A 20,390-nucleotide genomic window follows, 5' to 3' on the forward strand; every position below is an offset into this window, starting at 1 on the left:
TCAAACCCACCAGCCACTCTTCGGAAGGAAGATGGGGCAATCTACTCCTGTAGTGATATCACCTCGGAAACCCAAGGAGGGGTCGCTATGAGTCGGGTCCAACTCAAGGGCACATCACAACACAACAACAATGTATATATACACACACAGATAAAACAAAACCCATTGCCATCAAGTCAATTCTGACTCAAAACAACCCCCACTGAGTTTCCAAGACTATAAATCTTTATGTAAGTAGATTGCTTCATCTTCCTTCCATGGAAAGGATGCTGGGTTTGAACCACCGACCTTCTGGTTAGCAGTCAAATAACTTACCCACTACTCCACGAGAGTGCGTGAGTATGTATATATGTTGTTGTTGTGTGCCATTGAGTCATCTCCGACTCATAGCGACCCCACCTTGGATTTCCGAGGTGGTATCACTACAAAAGTAGATTGCACAATCTTCCTTCCAAGGAGTGCCTGGTGGGTTTGAACTTCTAGTTAGCAGTCAAGTGCCTTAGGCACTACACCACCAATGCTTATTTATTTATTTATTTATTTATACTCCTTGGAAGGAAGACTGGACTATCTATTTCCACAGAGATAGCACCTCAGAAACCCAAGGAGGGGTTGCTATGATTTGGAATTGACTCAATGACAATAAGTTTGGTTTTTGGTTTTATATGTGTGTGTGTGTGTGTGTGTGTATGTATGTATATGTATACATGGGAGCTCTGGTACATAGTGCCTAAGGCACTAGACTGCTAACCAGAAAGCTGGCAGTTCAAACCCACCAGCCACTCCTCAGAAGGAAGGTTGGGGAATCTACTTCCGTAATGATACTGCCTCGGAAACCCAAGGAAGGGTCGCTATGAGTCGGGTCCGACTCAATGGCACATAACAACAGAAACAACAAATATATATATATGTGCAAATATATAAGCTTCACTGGTTTTGCTTCTCCAGAGAACCCAGCCTAAGACACAATCTATATAATTCACATATTTGTCACTTTTAATGGATTTACTTCATATTAGTATGTATTACATCACATTTATATCAATGGTTGTACTCAATAATGTACCTATTGTTGAATATTTGGGTTATTTTCAAATTTTCCTCATAGAAATAGGGTTGCTATAGACATCTTGTTATAAATTGCTATTTTTCTTTTTAGCTATTTCCTTAGGTATAAGCCTCAAGTCTCAACTAAAATGACATTTCCTAGTAGAAAGACTTTGTTGTCCCCCCAGAAGGGGTCAGAATCTCCTCCTATATGATTTCTTGGCTCATTTCTTCCTTTGTCATACTCTTGTGACATCTTATCAGGACACCAACTGGGCATGAGTTAGCTTTCTTAATATTGTAAGTGACAGAGCATACAATTCAGAGTAGCTTATGCACAGAAGGAAATTATTGGCTCACACACTGAAAGGCCAGGTGCAGAGCTGGCTCTAGGCCCTCACTCTACATTCTCAGATGACTGCTCTGCCTTTCTCCAAGGTGGATTCCATCCTCAGACTGAAAGCAAGATGGCTGCAGCAGAGCCACGACTTCTACTTTCACACCGCCAGATACAGCGATAGAAATTTTGTTTCCCACAGCCCAAGCAAATATCCATTTTCATTTTATTGCCTCCAAGTAAGTGATGTGCCACCTCTCAGCAAATCATAGTGAGCAGGGAACTGAAAGGCAATGATAGATTTAAGGTAGTGTAGTGCCTAAGGCATTTGACTGCTAACCACAAGGCTGGTGGTTCAAACCTACCAGCCAGTCCTTGGAAAGAAGATTGGGCAATCTACTTCCATAGTGGTACCACCCTGGAAACCCAGGGAGGAGTCACTATGAGTTGGATCCAACTCAACAGCAGTGAGTTTGGTTTTAGAGTTTTGTGGCTGGGTGAGTGGTCAATCTCATTCATGTGGTGGAAAATGAAGAAGAGATGTTTCCTAAATAAAGAAAAAAAAATGTGGACTACTGTTATCAGAAACAGGAAGCACAGGTTCTGAGCACCAAACTATACCAGTCCACTACAACTTGTTTTTTACTCCTTCAAGGATTGTAAACTCTTAAAGGTAGGCATTCTTTTGGTTTCAACATTGTATTCACAGCACTCAAAACAGTGTCTGATGTATAGAAAATGAATGCTTGGTGACACTGAATTAATAAATTTCTTAAAATGGGATAACCAAGTTAGAGAAAATAAATATTATTTAATGAACTTGTTTCATCTTGTCAATTTCTTCTCCAGAAAAAAAAAAAAAGAATTTACAATAACATTGTAGCAAAAGAATAGAGTAATGGTAGTGTATATTTCCTCATAACATTCACAATGTTGAGTTTTATCATTTAATTCCATTTTGGTAATAAAATCTATGTGTAGTAGATTTTTAAGCTCCTTTATTTTTTATGTATTTAATTAATAACAAAGCTGATCATTTGCTCAGTGCTGAAATGTTGTATATAATTTGCTTATATGTTTTATTGTCACTTATGATTTTTAAATCATTTTTACCAACTTATATTTTCTAGTATATTTCCATAAAAATTGGCATCTGGAATTTTATATTCTGTAAAGGAGACTTGGACCACAGTGTGGGTGGTAATGTGTTAAAGTGTTGAGCTAGATTTTCTGCCAAGGAGACAGCTGACAATTTCTCACTGGAAACCAAGTTGGGCCCTACCCCACATCTTCAGCCAAGTATGTTTTTTGGGGAAAAAAAAAAAAAAACAGTGCAGTTACTGTCCTCAAGGACTAGAAAATTCTGGAGATGTGTGGGTTTCATATTGGAATTATCTCCCTGGTGTCATCACCAAGAAGTCAGATATTTCCTGAGGATAAAAAAGGATGGTCCCTCTTAATGTGTGATAGGAGCAAAAGGGAAGGTAATGAATAAAAGAAAATAACAAGAGGAAAAATAATAGGAAATAGCATGCATTTCAAGGAGCTATATAGTATGTAGGTGAAAAAAGAGTAAAGAAATAGTTCTGTGAGCAAGAGCTTCCAGTCCCTTACAGGCCACCAGCAGCAGGGCAGGAGAAATATCAGTATAAATGTCTCTAAAAAGTGAACAGAGGGTAATGGATTTATTCATTTTTTCATTTATTGAAGTTTCAATGTCAGGCACTGTTCAAAACAATAGAAATTATAGTATTGAATGAAACAAAGTCTCACCCTTGTAGAACTTTCATTATTGGTAGAGGAGCGAGATAACTAGGTAATATACAACACTTCAGATGGGGGCAAAGGTGAAAGAGGAAAAACAAATCAAACCTACTGCCATCAAGTTGATTCTGACTGATAGCAATGATATTGGACAGAGTAGAACTACCCTAAAAGGTTTCCAAGGCTATAAATCTTTACAGAAGCTCTTTACAGAAGCAGACTCTCTCCTCTTTCTCCTGCAGAGGAACTGGTGGGTTTGAACCACTGACCTTTTGGTTGGCAGTCCAATGCTTTAACCACAGCACCACCATAACTCCTTTTGAATGAACAGAAAGGGATCCTTTCTTACAGAAACCTAAAGGAGATAGAAACTGAGAGGACTGAACTGTGAAGATCTCTAGGAAAAGGATATTCCAGGCAGAAGAAAGAGCAGGATTTGGAATGTCAGGGGACCATAAGGAGACTAAGGTGGCTGAGAGGATGGAAGAGGGGGGAGGTGACAAGAAAAGAAGTCAGAGTACTGGAGGCCAAATCATGTAGGAACATGATAAGCCATGGAGAGTTTGAGTGGAGGTGTGGCATGATCTGAATTCTGTTGTTCAAAGACTACTCTGTTAGAGCATCAGGGTAGGGAGAAGAGACTGTATGGAACCAAGTCAGAGCAGGGAACCCAGTTAGAAGGTGGTTGCCTGTGGTACAGTGAATTAGTTAGTATGGCTCTTCTAGCCATGGTTTTTGTGACTTCCATCAGATTACTGATAACCTAATGCCACTGAGTCAGATCCAACTCATAGTGACCCTTCCTTGTGTTTCTGAGGCAGTATCAATATGGAAATAGATTGCCCAACCTTCCTTCTGAGGGGTAATTGGTGGGTTTGAACCACCAGCCTTCTGGTGACTGGTGGAGCTATGTAAACGTAAGTTGCTTGTGACGCACCAAGGAGATTGGATAGCTTGTTCATAATGTAAATAAACTACATTATATCTGTCACCAAGGCCAAATTTTCCAACTACCAGTGATTCTTCTTTGTTTCCAACTTTTGCATTCCAGTCACCAGTGATAATTAACACATCCTGATTGCATGTTTGGTCAATTTCAGACTGTAGAAGCTGATAAAATTCTTCAATTTCCTCATCTGTGGCTTTGGTGGTTGGGGCATGAATTTGAATAACAGTCATATTAACGGGTCTAATAGGCGTATGGATATTATCCTATCATTGACAGCATTGTATTTCAGGACAGATCTTGAAACATCCTTTGTGATGATGAATGCCACGCCATTCCTTTTCAAACTGTCATTCCTGGCATAGTAGATCATATGGTTGTCTGATTCAAAATGGCCAAAACCAGTCCATTTCAGCTCACTAATGCCAAGGATATCAATCTTTATGCATTCCATTTCCTTTTTGACAACTTCCAATTTTCCTAGATTCATACTTCGTACATTCCATGTTCCGATGATTAATGGATGTCTGCGGCTGTTTTTCTTCAATTTGAGAAAGGTGATCCCACCGAATGTGGAAATTATAGAACAGTATCATTAATATCGCACGCAAGTAAGATCTTACTGAAGATAATTCAGAAATGTTTGCAGTAGTATATTGACAGAGAACTTCCAGAAGTTCAAGCCAGATTCAGAAGAGGACGTGGAACAAGGGATATCATAGCTGTTGTCAGATGGATCTTGGCTCAAGGCAAAGAATACCAAAAAGATGTTTACTTGTGTTTTATTGACTATGCAAAGGCATTTGATTGTGTGGATCATGACAAATTATGGATAACATTGAGAAGAATGGGAATTCCCGAGCACTTGCTTGTACTCATGAGGAATCTGTACCTTGACCAGGAGGCTGCCGTTCGAACAGAACAAGGGAACACTACATGGTTTAAAATCAAGAAGGGAGTGTGTCAGGGTTGTATTCTTTCTCCATACTTATTCAGTCTATATGCTGAGCAAATAATCCGAGAAGCTGGACTATATGAAGAAAACCGTGGTATCAGGATTGGAGGAAGAATCATTAACAACCTGAGATATGCAGACGATACAACCTTCCTTGCTGAAAGTGAGGATGACTTAAGGCACCTACTGATGAAGGTTGAAGAATACAGTCTGCAGTATGGATTACATCTCAATATAAAGAAAACAAAAATCCTCACAACTGAACCAATGAGCAGCATCACAATACATGGAGAGAAGATTGAAGTTGTCAAAGAATTCACGTTGCTTGGTTCTACAATCAATGCCAATGGAAGCAGCAGTCAGGACATTAGATGACATGTAGCATTGGGAAAGTCAACTGCAAAGGAACTGTTTCAAGTGCTGAGGAGCAAGGATATCTCATTGAGGACTAAGGTGCGCCTGACACAAGCCATGATATTTCCAATCATCTCGTATGCATGTGAGAGCTGGACAATGAATAAGGAAGACCGAAGAAGAGTTGATGCTTTTGAGTTGTGGTGCTGGCGGAGAATGCTGAAAGTACCATGGACTGCTAAAAGAACTAACAGATCTGTCCTGGAGGAAGTGCAGCCAGAATGCTCCTTGGAAACAAGAATGGCCAGACTTCATCTCACCTATTTTGGTCATGTTGTCAGAAGGGACCATTCCCTGGAGAAGGATGTCATGCTTGGTAGAGTGGAGGGTCAACAAAAGAGGGGGAGGCCTTCAACAAGATGGATTGACATGGTGGCTGCGATGATGGGCTCAAGTATAGCAGGGATTGTGGGGCTGGCACGGGATCCGGCAGTGTTTCGTTCTGCTGTGCGTGCGGTCGCTATGAGTCAGAAATGAATTGACGGCACTTAACAACAGCAACAACAATGTAAATAAGGTAAAGTACATGTCACCCTTGTGGGGGTGGGACCATGGAAATAAGTGTATGGAGTCATAATGTGGGGGTTGGTCAGTTTTGTCATTCCACTAGGCTTAAAATGAGCCTTCCCAGAGGCAGAAGGAGGATTTTACTACCATCAAGAAGGAAAAGCATGTATTTGGGCCTAAGATCTCAGCACTGTGACAATAGCAGAGACATAGCAGAAGCAGCAGCGGCAGTAGAACCAAGTGACTGGTGAGAGAATGGCTGGCTTGCTGGCCCACTGAGCAAGAAAGCTGAGTGCCTTTGGGCAAGAGCATGCTAGTGAAATGGGATGCACCTAGGTGCACCTATTGGCAGTGCTAAGAGTTTTGTTACATTTGCCAGCCAGGGCAGAAGCCAGGCCAAGCAGAGAGGTATGCTTCAGGCATGGCAGAGGGGAGATTGTCCTAATGGAAAAATTGTATCCTGAGCATTCCTGTACCTGAATTATAACTTGTTAATTCCCTAGTAAACCTCATAATTCTGAGAATTGTCTGTGAAGTCTGTGAGGCCATTGCAATGAATTGTTGAACTCAGCAGAATAGAGTGCCATAGGAAGGATGGTTGATGTCAGAACTGGGAAAAAGTTTGGGTCATGGTGGTATATCTGGCCTCAAAAGAATCAGCCATGGGCTGCTGATAATGATTCTGTCTCCCCCTTGTGAAGTTAGACACAGAGGAGGATGCCATCTCCATGCTCTTTTTGCAATGTCACAATCCAGGACAGATGGAAGAAGTGTGAAAAATAGTGGAAATGATGGAAATGGTAGGAAGCTTGTTATATGTGTTTAATAGCATTTGGTAATGATGTTGTTGTTGCTGTTGTTATTGGGTGTGGTCAAGTTGATTCCAACTCATACCTAGCCCACATGACAGAGTAGAACTGCCCCACATGGTTCTCTTGGCTGCATTCTTTACAGGAGCAGATTGCTGGTTCCTGCAGAGCCACTAGTTAGATTGGAACTGCCAATTAGTACCTTTTGATTAGCAGCTGATCATTTAACAATTTGTGCCCCTCGGGGCTCCTTTAGTAACAATAACATATATAATGTAACAATATTTTCAAGTAACTTCCCCAGATAAAGTCTAAATTCCATTTATCCTACAACTCCTACCTGCCTCTCCTCTTTCCCCCCCTGCTCTCCATCCAACTTTCTGTTAGCTCCTCACCTTCTCCACACTTCCTCCTCTAACAGGGCAGTGACACTCCACCCAGAAGGCTCTTCTCCCCACTCACTAACCAGAAAACTCGTCCCATCCATCATCAGATCTCAGTCCTCTCATCTCTTCCTAGGACCTTTAACACAGGACGTCCCACAGCCTCTTCTCAGTGGTAATAAGTTGTATTTTACAGTATAGGATCCCTCTTAAAATGGTTTTTCCACTGCTTACCCACAAGTGGCCCAGATATTCAGTTGTTGTTAAAACAATGAAAAACAGAGGAAAAACTCAGACAGTAAGATTTTCTTTTATTTGTTTGAGAAATATGTAGAACTAATGTGGTTGCTAAGGTCCAAGTATTCTACTTTCATATTAATTGTCCTTGAAGAACTATGCTAAATAAAATTTGTGGATTTGGAGACTTCCGATAAGATGGAGGAATAGGCAGACAAGCTACACAGACCCTCTTCAACAAACAAAAGAGAAACCAATTGACAGAGATACAGAAAATAATCCAAGAGCCCTGAGCTTTGAAAGGAAATATAAAGCAGTGAATTAGGCACCAACTAGTGGAAAAACAGTGAGTATGGAGTTGGCTGGAGTAGGGACTATCAGCTACTCTGATGAGACAAACAGCCTGAATATTTCCAAGTTGTGTTGTGACCAGAGAATTGATCTAAAAGTCAGCCCTGCTCAGCAAGGGCTGTAGAGATGACTGTGCTGGTGGCCTATAACTAGGAAGGTAAACAGCAAGGAGGGAGACAAACTGAGCTGTGGACTTTCCACTGTCCAGAGGGTGCAGCCATTTTGATTGTTTACAAGTGGTGGGCGTTTTTGATATTTAAAGTGACCAAAGGCACAGCCCTTTTGAATGTTTACAAGCAGTGGCCATTTTGAATATTTAAAGTGACTGAGGGTGCAGACATTTTTAATCTTTATAAGTGGCAGCCAATTTGGATTTTAAAGTGATAGCATTATTATTCGGATTCCAGGGACCCAAGAATAGGCTCTTGGATTTTAAAGTGACAGCATTCTCATTCGGATTCCAGGGACCCAAGGATGGCAGGGACATAGAGGAGGCTGACAACAGGAAAGCAGGCAAGTGGTGAGTGTATAAGTACTGCCACCTAGTGAATAGAGGAGCACAGCACAGTACCTTGCTTATGTAGATAACATACAAACAAAACAAAGAAAATGAAAATCATGGACAAGTCACTCCAACATGCAATCACCAATTAAATATAAACATTAAAACATCACAATGCCTCAGACAACAGAGTATCACAATGCACACAAAGAAACAAGGTAAAGAAGTAGAAACAAGGGACCCAAAACACATCCCTGAGTAAGACACAGCATTGGAACTCCCTGATAAAGAATTCAAAAGAATTATACTTAGGTATCCTCAATTAATTGAGAAACAAATCAAGGAAAACACTTGACAAAATTGAGGAAAACATAGAGAAAACCTTGAACAATTTTGGAAAAAAAATACAAGAACAAAATGACAAAATAAATGAGAAATTAGAAATGATACAAAATCTACACATAGAAATCCAGAAAATTAACACTATATTTTCAGAAATAGATAACATATTGAATGGGCAAAGAGTAGAATTGAATCAATGAAAGAGAGAATTAGAGAGATTGAAGGCAAATACCACAATACTGCTTTGGAAAGAGATAAATCAGAAAAAAGATCAAAAGAGAATGAAGAAAGCTTAAAGTTCATGTGGGATACCATCAAAAGAAATAACTTGTGTGTAATTGGAATTCCCAGAACAGGAAGAGACAAATGAAACCACAGAAAAAATTTTCAAAGACTTGGTGGAAGAGAATTTTCCTGGTATGGTGAAAGATGAAAATATATCCATTCAAGAAGTCCAATGAACCCCAAACAGGATAGACCCGAAAAGAAAATCACCAAGACATATCATCATCAAACTTACCAAAACCAAAGACTTTCATTAAAGAATGTGAAAGCAGCAAGGGAAAGATGAAAACTTACTTACAAGGGTCAACCAATAAGACTAAGCTCAGATTTCTCAGCAGAAATCATGCAGCCAAAAAGACAAGGGGATGGTATATATAAAACCCTGGAAGAGAAAAATTTCCAAGCAAGAATTATGTACCCAGCAAAGTTGTCCCTCAAATATGATGGTCAAATTTCCAGATAAGCAGAAATTAAGGGAATTTGTTAAAACCAGACCAACCTTACAAGAGATGTTAAAGGGAGTCCTTTGGACGGAGAAGTAACTACAGCAAACAACTGACCATTAACAAACATGATGACATAACCCAGAAACCAACCCAGCTATGGAAGGGGAGGCAACACTGCAAAAAAAAAAGAAACATGCATTGACCCAATGTCACTTTAGTTTTGTATATTTCACTATACCTAAAGAGTATTTCAATAAAATGCATTAAAAAAAAAAAAAAAAAAATTGCGGACTTCCAGTAAGATGGTGGAATAGGCACACAAGCTACACAGACCCTTTTCAACAAAGAAAAGAGAAATCAATTGACACAGATACTAAAGATAATCCTGGAGCCCTAAGCTTTGAAAGAAAAGATATTGAAGTGGATTAAACACCAACTAGTAGGAAAATCTGAATGAAAACAACGAATAAAGACACTAACAGAGCTGTGAACTGTCAGCTATTCTCTGACAGCATGGACAGCTTGAATATTTCCAAGTGGTTGTTGGGACCTGAGAATTAATCTAAAAATTGGCCCTGCTCACCAAGTGCCACATGGACAACAGTACTGGTGGCTCATGTCTAAAAAGGGAAACAGCAAAGGAGAGAAAATGAGTTGTGGACTTTCAGCTCTCCAGAGGGCACAGCCTTTTTGAATGCTTAGAAGTGGTATAGTCATTTTGGATATTTAAAGCAACAGCATTCCTGTTCAAAATCCAAGGACCTAAGAATAGGCTACTCTTGCCAAGGACAGCAGGGACATACCAGAGGCTGACAACAGAAAAGTTGCAGTATTTCCCTTGTTACTCTTATACCCCACAACCCTTTGGTGAATGGAGGTACAACCATCCCTCACATCCACACATCTTCTGAGCTGGCAAGAATTCCATCCCAGTCTGTGTGATTTGATGGAGCCTGGGTGCCATATCCTGCCTTGCCTCTCCCCACACACCCCCATTTCTTTTTGTTTTTTTGTTTGCTTTTTGCTTTCTTGTTTTCAATTTTTCTTCTTCTTTTTTTTCTTTCCTTTTATATGTATTCTTTTGTTTTCCCTTCCCAGGTTCGAGTTTTGGCTTTTGTTCTCTTCTCTTTTCCTGGTTACCATTTTTTCTTTCTTGTGGTTTTTCCCATCACTTGTTTTACTTTTTACATTTTTCCCATTTTTTTTCTTCATTATTCTCTTACTCTACATCTTTTCTTTTATTCCATCCTCCCCAGATATTGTGAAGTTTTTTTTCATTTTCCATTTATATTTCTTTTGTCTTTTTAAAGTATTTCTTTAAATGTTTCATCTCATTTTTTTACTGTCCTGTTTTCTTTTCCCTCTCTTTCTCATTTTGGTGATTCTGTGTGTTTATGCGGTGTGTTTTTTTGTCCTCTTGTTTTAATTTTTTTTGGTGTTCTTTTGGATTGTTGTTTTTGTCTACCTGAGTGGAAGACAGCAACTATACCCATAAAACCCAACTACACCCACAACTCCTGCAGCCCCACCTACTGAATGAGGGCCACCACTTAATTCTGCACCAACTGACCAATGATTCATGACAGCCAATATGAACCTGACTCACCCTTAACTGCTCTTCACAATCAACTAACAGAGATCTGTGCACCCACTTTCGTTCTCTATCACACCCACCAGGAAACAGCTGGCAAGCGCATAAGTGCTTCTAATTATCAAATAGAGGAGCACAGTAACTTGCTTACTCAGATATATCCAAAAAACAAAGAAAATTAAAATCTTGAGAGAATCACTCCAACATATAATCACCAATTAAATATAAATACAACAAAGTCACAATGTTTCAGAGATGATAGACCATCACAGTCCACACAAAGAAGCAAGATAAAGTGTTAGAAACAAGGGACCAGGATACAGACCCAGAACACATCACTGAACAGGAAGCAGCATGGGAACTCCCTGATGAGTAATTCAAAATAATTATATTTAGGTATCTTCAATGGTTGAGAGACAGATCAAGAAAACACTGACAAAATTTAGGAAAACATAGAGAAAACCCTATAACAATTTCAGAAGACAATACAAGAAAAAAATGACAAAAAAATTAAAATTTGAAATGATACAAAATCTAGAGTTAGAAATCCAGAAGATTGACACTAAATTTTCAGAAATAGATAATACATTGAATGGACAAAGGAGTAGAATCAAATCAATGGAAGACAGAATTAGTGAAATTGGAGACAAATACCTCAATACTTCTTTAGAAAGGGATCAATCAGAAAAAAATATCAAAACAAAATGAATAAAGATTAACATTCATGTGGGATACCAACAAGAGGAATAACCTACATGGAATAGGGATTCCAGAACAGGAAGTGACAAATAAAACCACAGAGAAAATAGTCAAAGCTTTGTTGGAAGAGAATCTCCCTGATATGATGAAAGATGAAAATAAATCCATTCAAGAATTCCAACAAACCTCAAACAGGATAGATCCCAAAAGAAAAATCACTGAGACATATCATCATCAAACTCACCAAAACCAAAGACCAAGAAAGAATCCTGAAAGAAGCACAGGAAAAACTAAAAGTTACCTACAAAGGGCAACCAATAAGACTAAGCTCTGATTTCTCAGAAAATATGTCATGCAGGTAAGAAGGCAATGGGATGGTATATATAAAACTCTGAAAGAAAAAAATTCCACTACTCTCACTGTCCTGGCGGCACCAACTGAAGCACCCACCCACGCCAACATACTACACCCCACTCTGCTCTGCCTCGCCCTGGCCATGGTGCCTGGCATCCGCACCAATGCCCCCGAAGAAGAGGACCACGTCCTGGTCCTAAAGAAGAGCAATTTCAAGGAGGTGCTGGCAGCCCACAAGCACCTATTGGTGGAGTTCTATACCCCCTGGTGTGGTCACTGCAAAGCGCTGGCCCCTGAATATGTCAAAACAGCTTGGAAACTGAAGGCAGAAGGCTCAGAGACCAGGTTGGCAAAGGTGGACGCCATGGAGGAGTCAGATCTGGCCCAGCAGTATAGCGTCCAAGGTTACCCCATGATCAAGTTCTTCAAGAATGGGGACATGGCTTCCCCTAGAGAATACACAGCTGGCAGAGAGGCTGATGACATCATGAACTGGCTGAAGGAGCACACGGGTCCTGCTGTCACCACACTGGCTGACAGCACCACCACAGAGTCACTCATGGAGTCCAGCGAGGTGGCTGTCATCAGCTTCTTCAAGGACGTGGAGTCTGACTTTGCCAAGCAGTTCTTACTGGTGGCAGAGTCCATCGATGACATACCATTTGGGATCACTTCCAACAGTGATGTGTTCTCCAAGTACCAGCTCAACAAGGATGGGGTTGCCCTCTTCAAGAAGTTTGACAAAGGTCGGAACAACTTTGAGGGGGAGGTCACCAAGGAGAACCTTCTCAGCTTCATCAGGCACAACCAGCTGCCACTGGTCATAGAGTTCACAGAGCAGACGGCCCCAAAGATTTTTGGAGGTGAGATCAAGACACACATCCTACTGTTCCTGCCATAGAGCATGTCTGACTACCACGGTAAACTGAGCAGCTTCAAGAAGGCGACAGAGAGCTTCAAGGTCAAGATCCTGTTCATCTTCATTGACAGGGACCATACCAACAACCAGCACATCCTCGAGTTCTTTGGTCTGAAGAAGGAGGAGTGCCCAGCTGTGCATCTCATCATGCTGGAGGAGGAGATGACCAAGTACAAGCCAGAGTCAGCTGAGCTCACAGCAGACAAGATCAAGGAGTTCTGTGACCAGTTCCTGGAGGGCAAGATCAAGCCCCACCTGATGAGCTAGGAGCTGCCTGATGACTGGGACAAGCAGCCTGTCAAAGTGCTGGTGGGCAAGAACTTCCAGGAGGTCACCTTTGACGAGAAGAAGAACATCTTCATGGAGTTCTATGCCCCATGGTGTGGTCACTGCAAACAGCTGGCACCCATCTGGGACAAGCTGGGGGAGACATACAAGGACCATGAGATCATTGTCATTGCCAAGATGGACGCCACTTGCCAATGAAGTGGAGGCGGTGATAGTACATAGCTTCCCCATGCTCAAGTTCTTTCCTGTCAGTGCCGACAAGACAGTCATTGACTACAATGGTGAGCAGACACTGGAAGGCTTTAAGAAGTTCTTGGAGAGTGGCAAGCAGGACAGGGCAGGGGGCGAGGACAACCTGGAGGACCTGGAGGAGGCTGAGGAGCCTGACATGGAGGACGATGACAACCAGAAAGCTGTGAAGGACAAGCTGTGAGGCTGAAGGCGATCTGGCCACCAGACACTCACACCCCGGGTGGCACCACCAGCAGTGGTGCCTCCTGAGACCCCAGGACCCCCTCAGAGGGGCAGCGACTGGAAATCCAGGGACTCTGATGCTTCTCCTTACACGTGTCCACCCTTCACCCCATGGCCCTGGCCCCTGCCTGGCTGGACTGCTGTCACTTGTATTCTTTAGTGTGCTGTCCTTCCTTGTGCCTGGTTGCTGCCCAGGTGATCTCTGGAACGTTTGGGAATCACGCTGGTGGCCCTTTCTGTAAAGGTTTGTACCGTCAGTTTTCAGGGATTTCTAAAAGTTTCTGCTGGCGGGGGGGGGGGGGGGGTTGGTCCCTGGGAGCCCATCCCCCACGGGGACAGAAGCAGCCCAGGCTGGGCACAGCAACTCTCTGCCTTGTGCCAGAGTGTCCACAGCTGAGTGTGGCTCTTTCATTTTTTGGTTAAATGGAGACTTCAGGGTCTCTGTCAGAGGGTGGGTCCCACCCAGGAAAGGGGTTGCTGTTCTGTTCCACGGCCAGGGCAGGCCTGGACGGCACCCCTCCCCCATCCCAGCTCTGCCACGCTGGACCCCCCGCCCTGTGAGGTGGCCTGAGGCTGGCCACAGTGCAAAACGGGACCTTGATTCCCAGACTGGGAATGGGGACTTGGCTGGGTGATGGCCAGGGGGCCTTGAGCCAAGTCAAGTGTCAACAACTCTTGAGGCATTTCTACCCAATATTGGAATTGAACACACAGCCAAATAAAGTTGAAATTTTACTACCAAAAAAAAAAAGAAAAGAAATTCCAACCAAAAATTATATACCAAGAAAAATATTTCCTCAAATATAATGGTAAAATTAGGACATTTTCCAGATAATCAGGAATTAAGAGAATTTGGTAAAACCAGACCAACCCTACAAGAGATGCTAAAGGGTGACCTTTGGACAGAGAACCAACAGCAGCAAACAACAACTGGCCATTAACACACACGATGTCATAACCCAGGATTCTACCCAGTTATGGAAGTATCTGAAGTAAAATAAGCTTACACAATTCTAAACAAGGGACCAGAGACATCAACTGGCAAATGAGAACAACTAAAAATCAAAAAGAGGGAAAAAATAGTTACAGAACTTCTAAATGGTAAGGAAGTCAAGACAATTACAAGATAGAACAGACTGTTCTAAACTTTGGAAGAAAATTATGAATCACAGAATAACCTAAAAAAAAAAAAATGATAAACCTTCACATCAATACACAGAACAGGACAAGCACAAATATTCAGCAAGTGCTAAAACAATAGCAACAAAGGAAATGGTAACACAATTCATAAATAAAATGAGCTCAGTACAGAAAATAACAAAGAAATTAGCAACACCATGAAAAAAAGCACATGACAAAATGACAGCAACAAATTCATACTTGTCAATAATTACATGAATGTCAATAGATTAAATACACCACTCAAGAGATGGTGAGTTGCAGACTGAATAAGAATATAACCCATCAATGTGCTGTCTATAAGAGACACTCTTTAGAGACAAAGAAAAAATAGACTAAAAATCAAATATTGGAAAAAGATACATCAAGCAAATAATGATCAAAAAAGAGTAAGAGTGGCAATATTAATTTATTTTAAATTGACTTTAAGACAAAAAACACCATGAGAGACAAGTACCCAATGAGAGAGCCCCCAGTACATGAATTGGACTTTAACAGAATTGAAAAGACAAAAAGATAACTCCACAGTATTAGTAGGAGACTTTAATACACCACTTTCAATTAAAGATAGAACAACTAAAAAGAAGCTCAACTAATACACAAAAAAAAAACTAAACAATACAATCCACCAATCTGACCTTATAGATATCTACAGAACACTTCACCCAACAACAACACAATATACATTTTTTTCCAGTGCACATGGAACCTTTTCCATGATAGACCATATGCTAGGCCACAGAGTAAGCCTTAATAAATTTAAAAACATTGAAATACTATAAAGCATCTTCTCAGACCACAATGCTATAAAATTAGAACTCAACAATAGGAAGATGAACAGAAAAAGAGTAAACACATGGAAACTGAATAACACCCTCCTTTAAAATGACTATATAATAGAAGAAATGAGAAATGAAATTTAAAAATTCCTTGAATCAAATGAGAATGAAAACACAACACATCAAAATCTTTGGGACATAGCAAAAGAAGTGACCAGTAGCCAATTTATATAGCAATAAATGCACACATCAAAAAGAAGAGCCAAAATCAACACCAATTCTCCAACAATTAGAAAAAGAGCAGCAAGAAAACCCTACAGTCACCAGAAGAAGAGAAATAATAAAGATTTGAGCAGAAATAAATGAAACAGAAAATAGAAAGACAATAGAAAAAAATCAAGACTAGAAGTTAGTTCTTTGAAAAGATTAATAAAACTGACAAACCATTGCAAATTTAACACAGGGAAAGAATACAAATAACATGAATAAAAAACAAATTGGGTGACATCACAACAGAACCAACAGAAATTAAAAGATAATATCAGGATACTATGAAGAACTACACACCCACAAATTTGAAAATCTAGAAGAAATAGATAGATTTCTAGAAACATACTACTTACCTAAACTAACAGAGGCTGAGGTGGAACTTTTGAACAGACCATAATAAAAGAAATTGAACAGGTCATGAAAAAACTACCAATGAAAAAAAGCCCTGGCCCAGACAGTTTCACTGGGGAATTCTACCAAAAGTTCAGAGAACTGACACCAGTTCTACTCAAACTATTCCAGAACATAGAAAAGGATGGAATCCTCTCAAATTCATTTTATGAAGCAACAATAACCTTGATAACAAAACTAGGCAAAGACATCACTAAAAAGGAAAACTACAGACCAATATCGCTCATGATTATACACACAAAAATCCTCAACAAAATCCTAGCCAATAGACTTCAACACCTATCAAAAAATAATACATTATGACCATGTGGGTTTCATACCAGGTAAGTAGGATGGTTCAACATTAGAAAAACAATCAGCGTCATCCATCACATAAAAAAAAAAAAGGAAAAGAACTGGATGATCATATCAATTGATTCAGAAAAGGCTTTTAATAATATCCAAGATGCATTCCTGTTCAACACTATCAGGAAAATAAGAATAGAAGGGAAATTCCTCAACATAATAAAGAACATATATGCAAAACCAACAGCCAACATTATTCTCAGTGGAGAGAGACTGAAACCATTCCCCATGTGAACAGGAACCAGGGAAGGATGCCCACTATCACCACCTCTATTCAACATTGTATTGGAAGTCTAGCCAGGACAATGACTCAAGAAAGGGAAATGAAAGGCATTCAAATTGGTAAGGAAGAAGTCAAACTATCCCTATTTGCTGATGATATGATCCTATACCTAGAAACCCCAAGAGTCTCAGCAGGAAAACTACTGAGACTAATTGAGACATTTAGCGTAGCCACCCCTCCTTGGGTTTCTGAGGTGGTATCACTACAAAAATAGATTTTCCAACCTTCTTTCTGAGGAGCATATGGTGGGTTTTAACTGCCAGCCTTCTGGTTAACAGTCAAGTGCCTTAGGCATTACACTACCAGAGCTCCCAGCATAGTGACAGGACACAAAATCAACATACAAAAATCAGTTGGATTCTTCTACACCAGCAAACAGATTTCTGAAAAGGAAATCAATACCATTTATAATAGCTATAAAAAATAAATAAAATAGTCGGTAATAAATCTTACTAGGGACACAAAAGATCAATACAAAGAAAACAACAAAGCACTACTTCAATAAATCATAAGAGATTTATATAAATGCAAGGACATACTGTGTTTGTGGGTAGGAAGAGTGAACATTGTAAAAATGCCAATATTACCCAAAGCAATCTCAAACTGTTTGAGGGTCACATGTTGATTTGAGTGAAGGGAGGAATGATATGGAAAGAGTCTGTGACCAACATGTTGATATTGGGGAAAGGAAAGGCACTGAAATGTAAACAAAAGATACAACAGAGGCAAATACTATTACATACACAACACTGCAGTATCACTAGCACCAAATACAAGGCATAGATTAATGCATAGACAGATAAGAAGAAAAGGTGGGGGTAGGTAAATAGGAATACAGCCTAGACCAAGGATAGATTTGGCTGAAGATAATCTTACATATGCACTTGTGCTACAAAATTAGCCACATACATTACAAAAGTGACAGAAGACACTGTTGGAGTAACTTCTCAGAGACAACCAAACATCTTGTGAGAAACACCAGGTCTGGAGCTCAATCAGCACATACAGTTCACAAAATTTTTTTCTACAACCTAATTTGGTGAGTAGTGACTGGGGTCATAAAAGCTTTCCAGTGGCCATCTAAGCAGCAACTATTGGGTCTCCTCTCAACTGCAGCAAAAAGGAGTAAAGAAGATCAAGGTCATCTGAAAAACAATTAGTCCAAAGTTAAGATGGACCACAAAGACCTCAGCCTCCACCACTCAAGACCAGAAGAACTACATGGTGCCTGGCTACTAATGGCAACCACTGGGAAAGGAATCAAATCTGGAGATCCTGGATAGAGTGGGAGGAAAAATGCAGAACAAAATGAAAAAAAAAAAAAAAATGACCAGAATTGCTGGTAAGAGAGAGACTGATGGAACCCCCAAGACTATGGCCACAACCCTTCTGGACCTAGAAATGGACTTATTTACATGGATTGGCTCTCTGCCAAGCAATAGAAAGACCTACATATAGAGCACCTACCCCAGGTAGATAGATGCACCCACCAATTCTAGGGTGATGCAGCTCTTGAATCAATCAGCCATGAAACACACCAGAGGGGTAGCACTCACATAGAAAGAAAGCTGAACTGAGAGGAATGCATAGATGAGAAAGGCACAGAGAAGGGGTTGTCACAGGAGGGAGAAGGGAGGAGGGTTTTTTAAGATTGGGAATGGTAGTCAGGGCCATGAAATCAGATGTTCATGAACTGTTGAATGTAAAACAAGTTTGCAGTGTCAATTTGCACCCAAAGCACAATAAAAATTAAAAAAAAAAAGAAAAAGAAAGAAAGAAACCATAAAATACCTACATAAATGGAAGAACATATCATGTTCATGGATAGGAAGATTGAACACTGTGAAAATATCAGTACGAGCCAAAGTAATCTATACATTCAATGCAATTCCAATCCAGATCTCATCAACATTCTTTAAGGATATAGAAAAACAATCACTAATTTTATATGGAAAGGAAAGAAACTTTGGATAAGCAAAGTACTCTTGAAGAAGAAGAACAAAATTGGAGGTCCACAAGGACATTCAGGACACCAATTACTGGAAAGATGTGATATTCCCCTTGTTACTCTTATACCCTACACCCTATTGGTGAATAGCGGTGAGGCCATCCCTCACTCCCACCCAGTCTGTGTGCTTGGAGGGACACTACCCACCCCCGACCCCCTGGCCCCAACCCTAGCCAGATGTTTTTTCCTTTTTTTTTAAGTTTGTTTTTGTCTATTTTAAAATTATTATTATTATTATTGTCCTTTTTATTATTATTCTTTATTCTTCCATTCCCAGGTTCTAGTTTTCAGCTTTTTCTCTCTTCCGTGTTCCAGGTTCCAATTATTTTCATTCTCGTGGTTAATCCCATTCCTTGTTTTTCTTTTTGAATTTTTGCCATTATTCTCCTGCTCTACCTTTTTTCTCTTATTGCCCTCTCCCCAGATATTGTGGATTTTTTCTTTTTCCTTTATTTGTTGATTGTTCCTGCATCTTTATGCAGTGTGTATTTTGTCTGCTTGCTTTCACTTTCTTGATAGTTTTTTTATTGTTGTTTTTGTCTAACTGAGTAGGAGATAGCAACAGTACCCATATGGTGGAACTACACCCACAGCTCCTCTTACTGAGTGAGAGCCACCAATTTCTTCTCCACTAACTGGCCAATGATAAACACCACCAAGAAGAGCTTGACTCACCCTTAACTGCTTTTTATGAAGACTTAACAGAGCTCTAAATACAATAATGTCACAAAGACTTGAAGACAACAGATCATCACAGTCCACACAAAGAAGCAAGACAAAGTAGGAGAAATAAGGGAGAAGGATACAGACCCAGAAGACATCCCTGAGGAAGAAGCACAAATTTGATAAGAAATTCAAAAGAGTTATATTTAGGATAGAGAAACAGATAAAGGAAAATATGACAAAATTAAGGAAAACACAGAAAAAACCCTAGGACAATTTCAGAAGAAAATACAATAACAAAATGATAAAATAAATAGAAAATTAGAAGTGTTTCAAAATCTACAGATAGAATTCCAGAAGATTAATACTAAATTTTCAGAAATAGATAACACATTGAATGGCAAAAGAGTAGAATTGAATCAATGGAAGACAGAATTAATGAGATTGGAGACAAATGCCTGAATACTACTTTGGAAAGGGATTGTTCTGGTTTCCTAGTGCTGGTCTGACAGGAATATACCACAAATGGGATGGCCTTAAAAAACAGGAGTTCCTTATCTTACAGTTTGGAGACTTTAAGTCCAAGTTCAAAGTGCCAGGCTCTAGGGGCTGGGTGAAAGACCCTCAGCCTTGGACTTCAGCTCTGCCTCCAGCTCCCAGCCCATTGAAGCTAGAGGCTTTTCCTCACTCAGACAGCTGCTGGCTGCAGATGCTGCGAAGCCCAAGGTTGACAAGTAAAAAGGCACATTCCCGATGTTACCAAACCACACAGCAGACCATTAATTTAAGTCAATTGTAAGTC

At 40.1% G+C, this 20,390-nt stretch overlaps 1 protein-coding gene across 1 annotated transcript in view; it reads left to right on the forward strand.

Moving 5' to 3' along the window:
- The window catches only part of LOC103195063 (protein disulfide-isomerase-like), a 165,140-nt gene extending 151,531 nt beyond the window's left edge, over window positions 1–13,609 (forward strand). Inside the window, 2 exon segments of the mRNA XM_042780642.1 lie at window positions 12,059–13,365; window positions 13,367–13,609. Of these exon segments, the coding sequence (XP_042636576.1) occupies window positions 12,059–13,365; window positions 13,367–13,609 (1,550 nt within the window).
- Window positions 13,610–20,390: the final 6,781 nt, after the last annotated feature.

Source organism: Orycteropus afer, unplaced genomic scaffold (assembly GCF_000298275.1).
Source record: "Orycteropus afer afer isolate SDZICR_OR568_19922 unplaced genomic scaffold, OryAfe1.0 scaffold00050, whole genome shotgun sequence".
NCBI lineage: Eukaryota > Metazoa > Chordata > Mammalia > Tubulidentata > Orycteropodidae > Orycteropus > Orycteropus afer.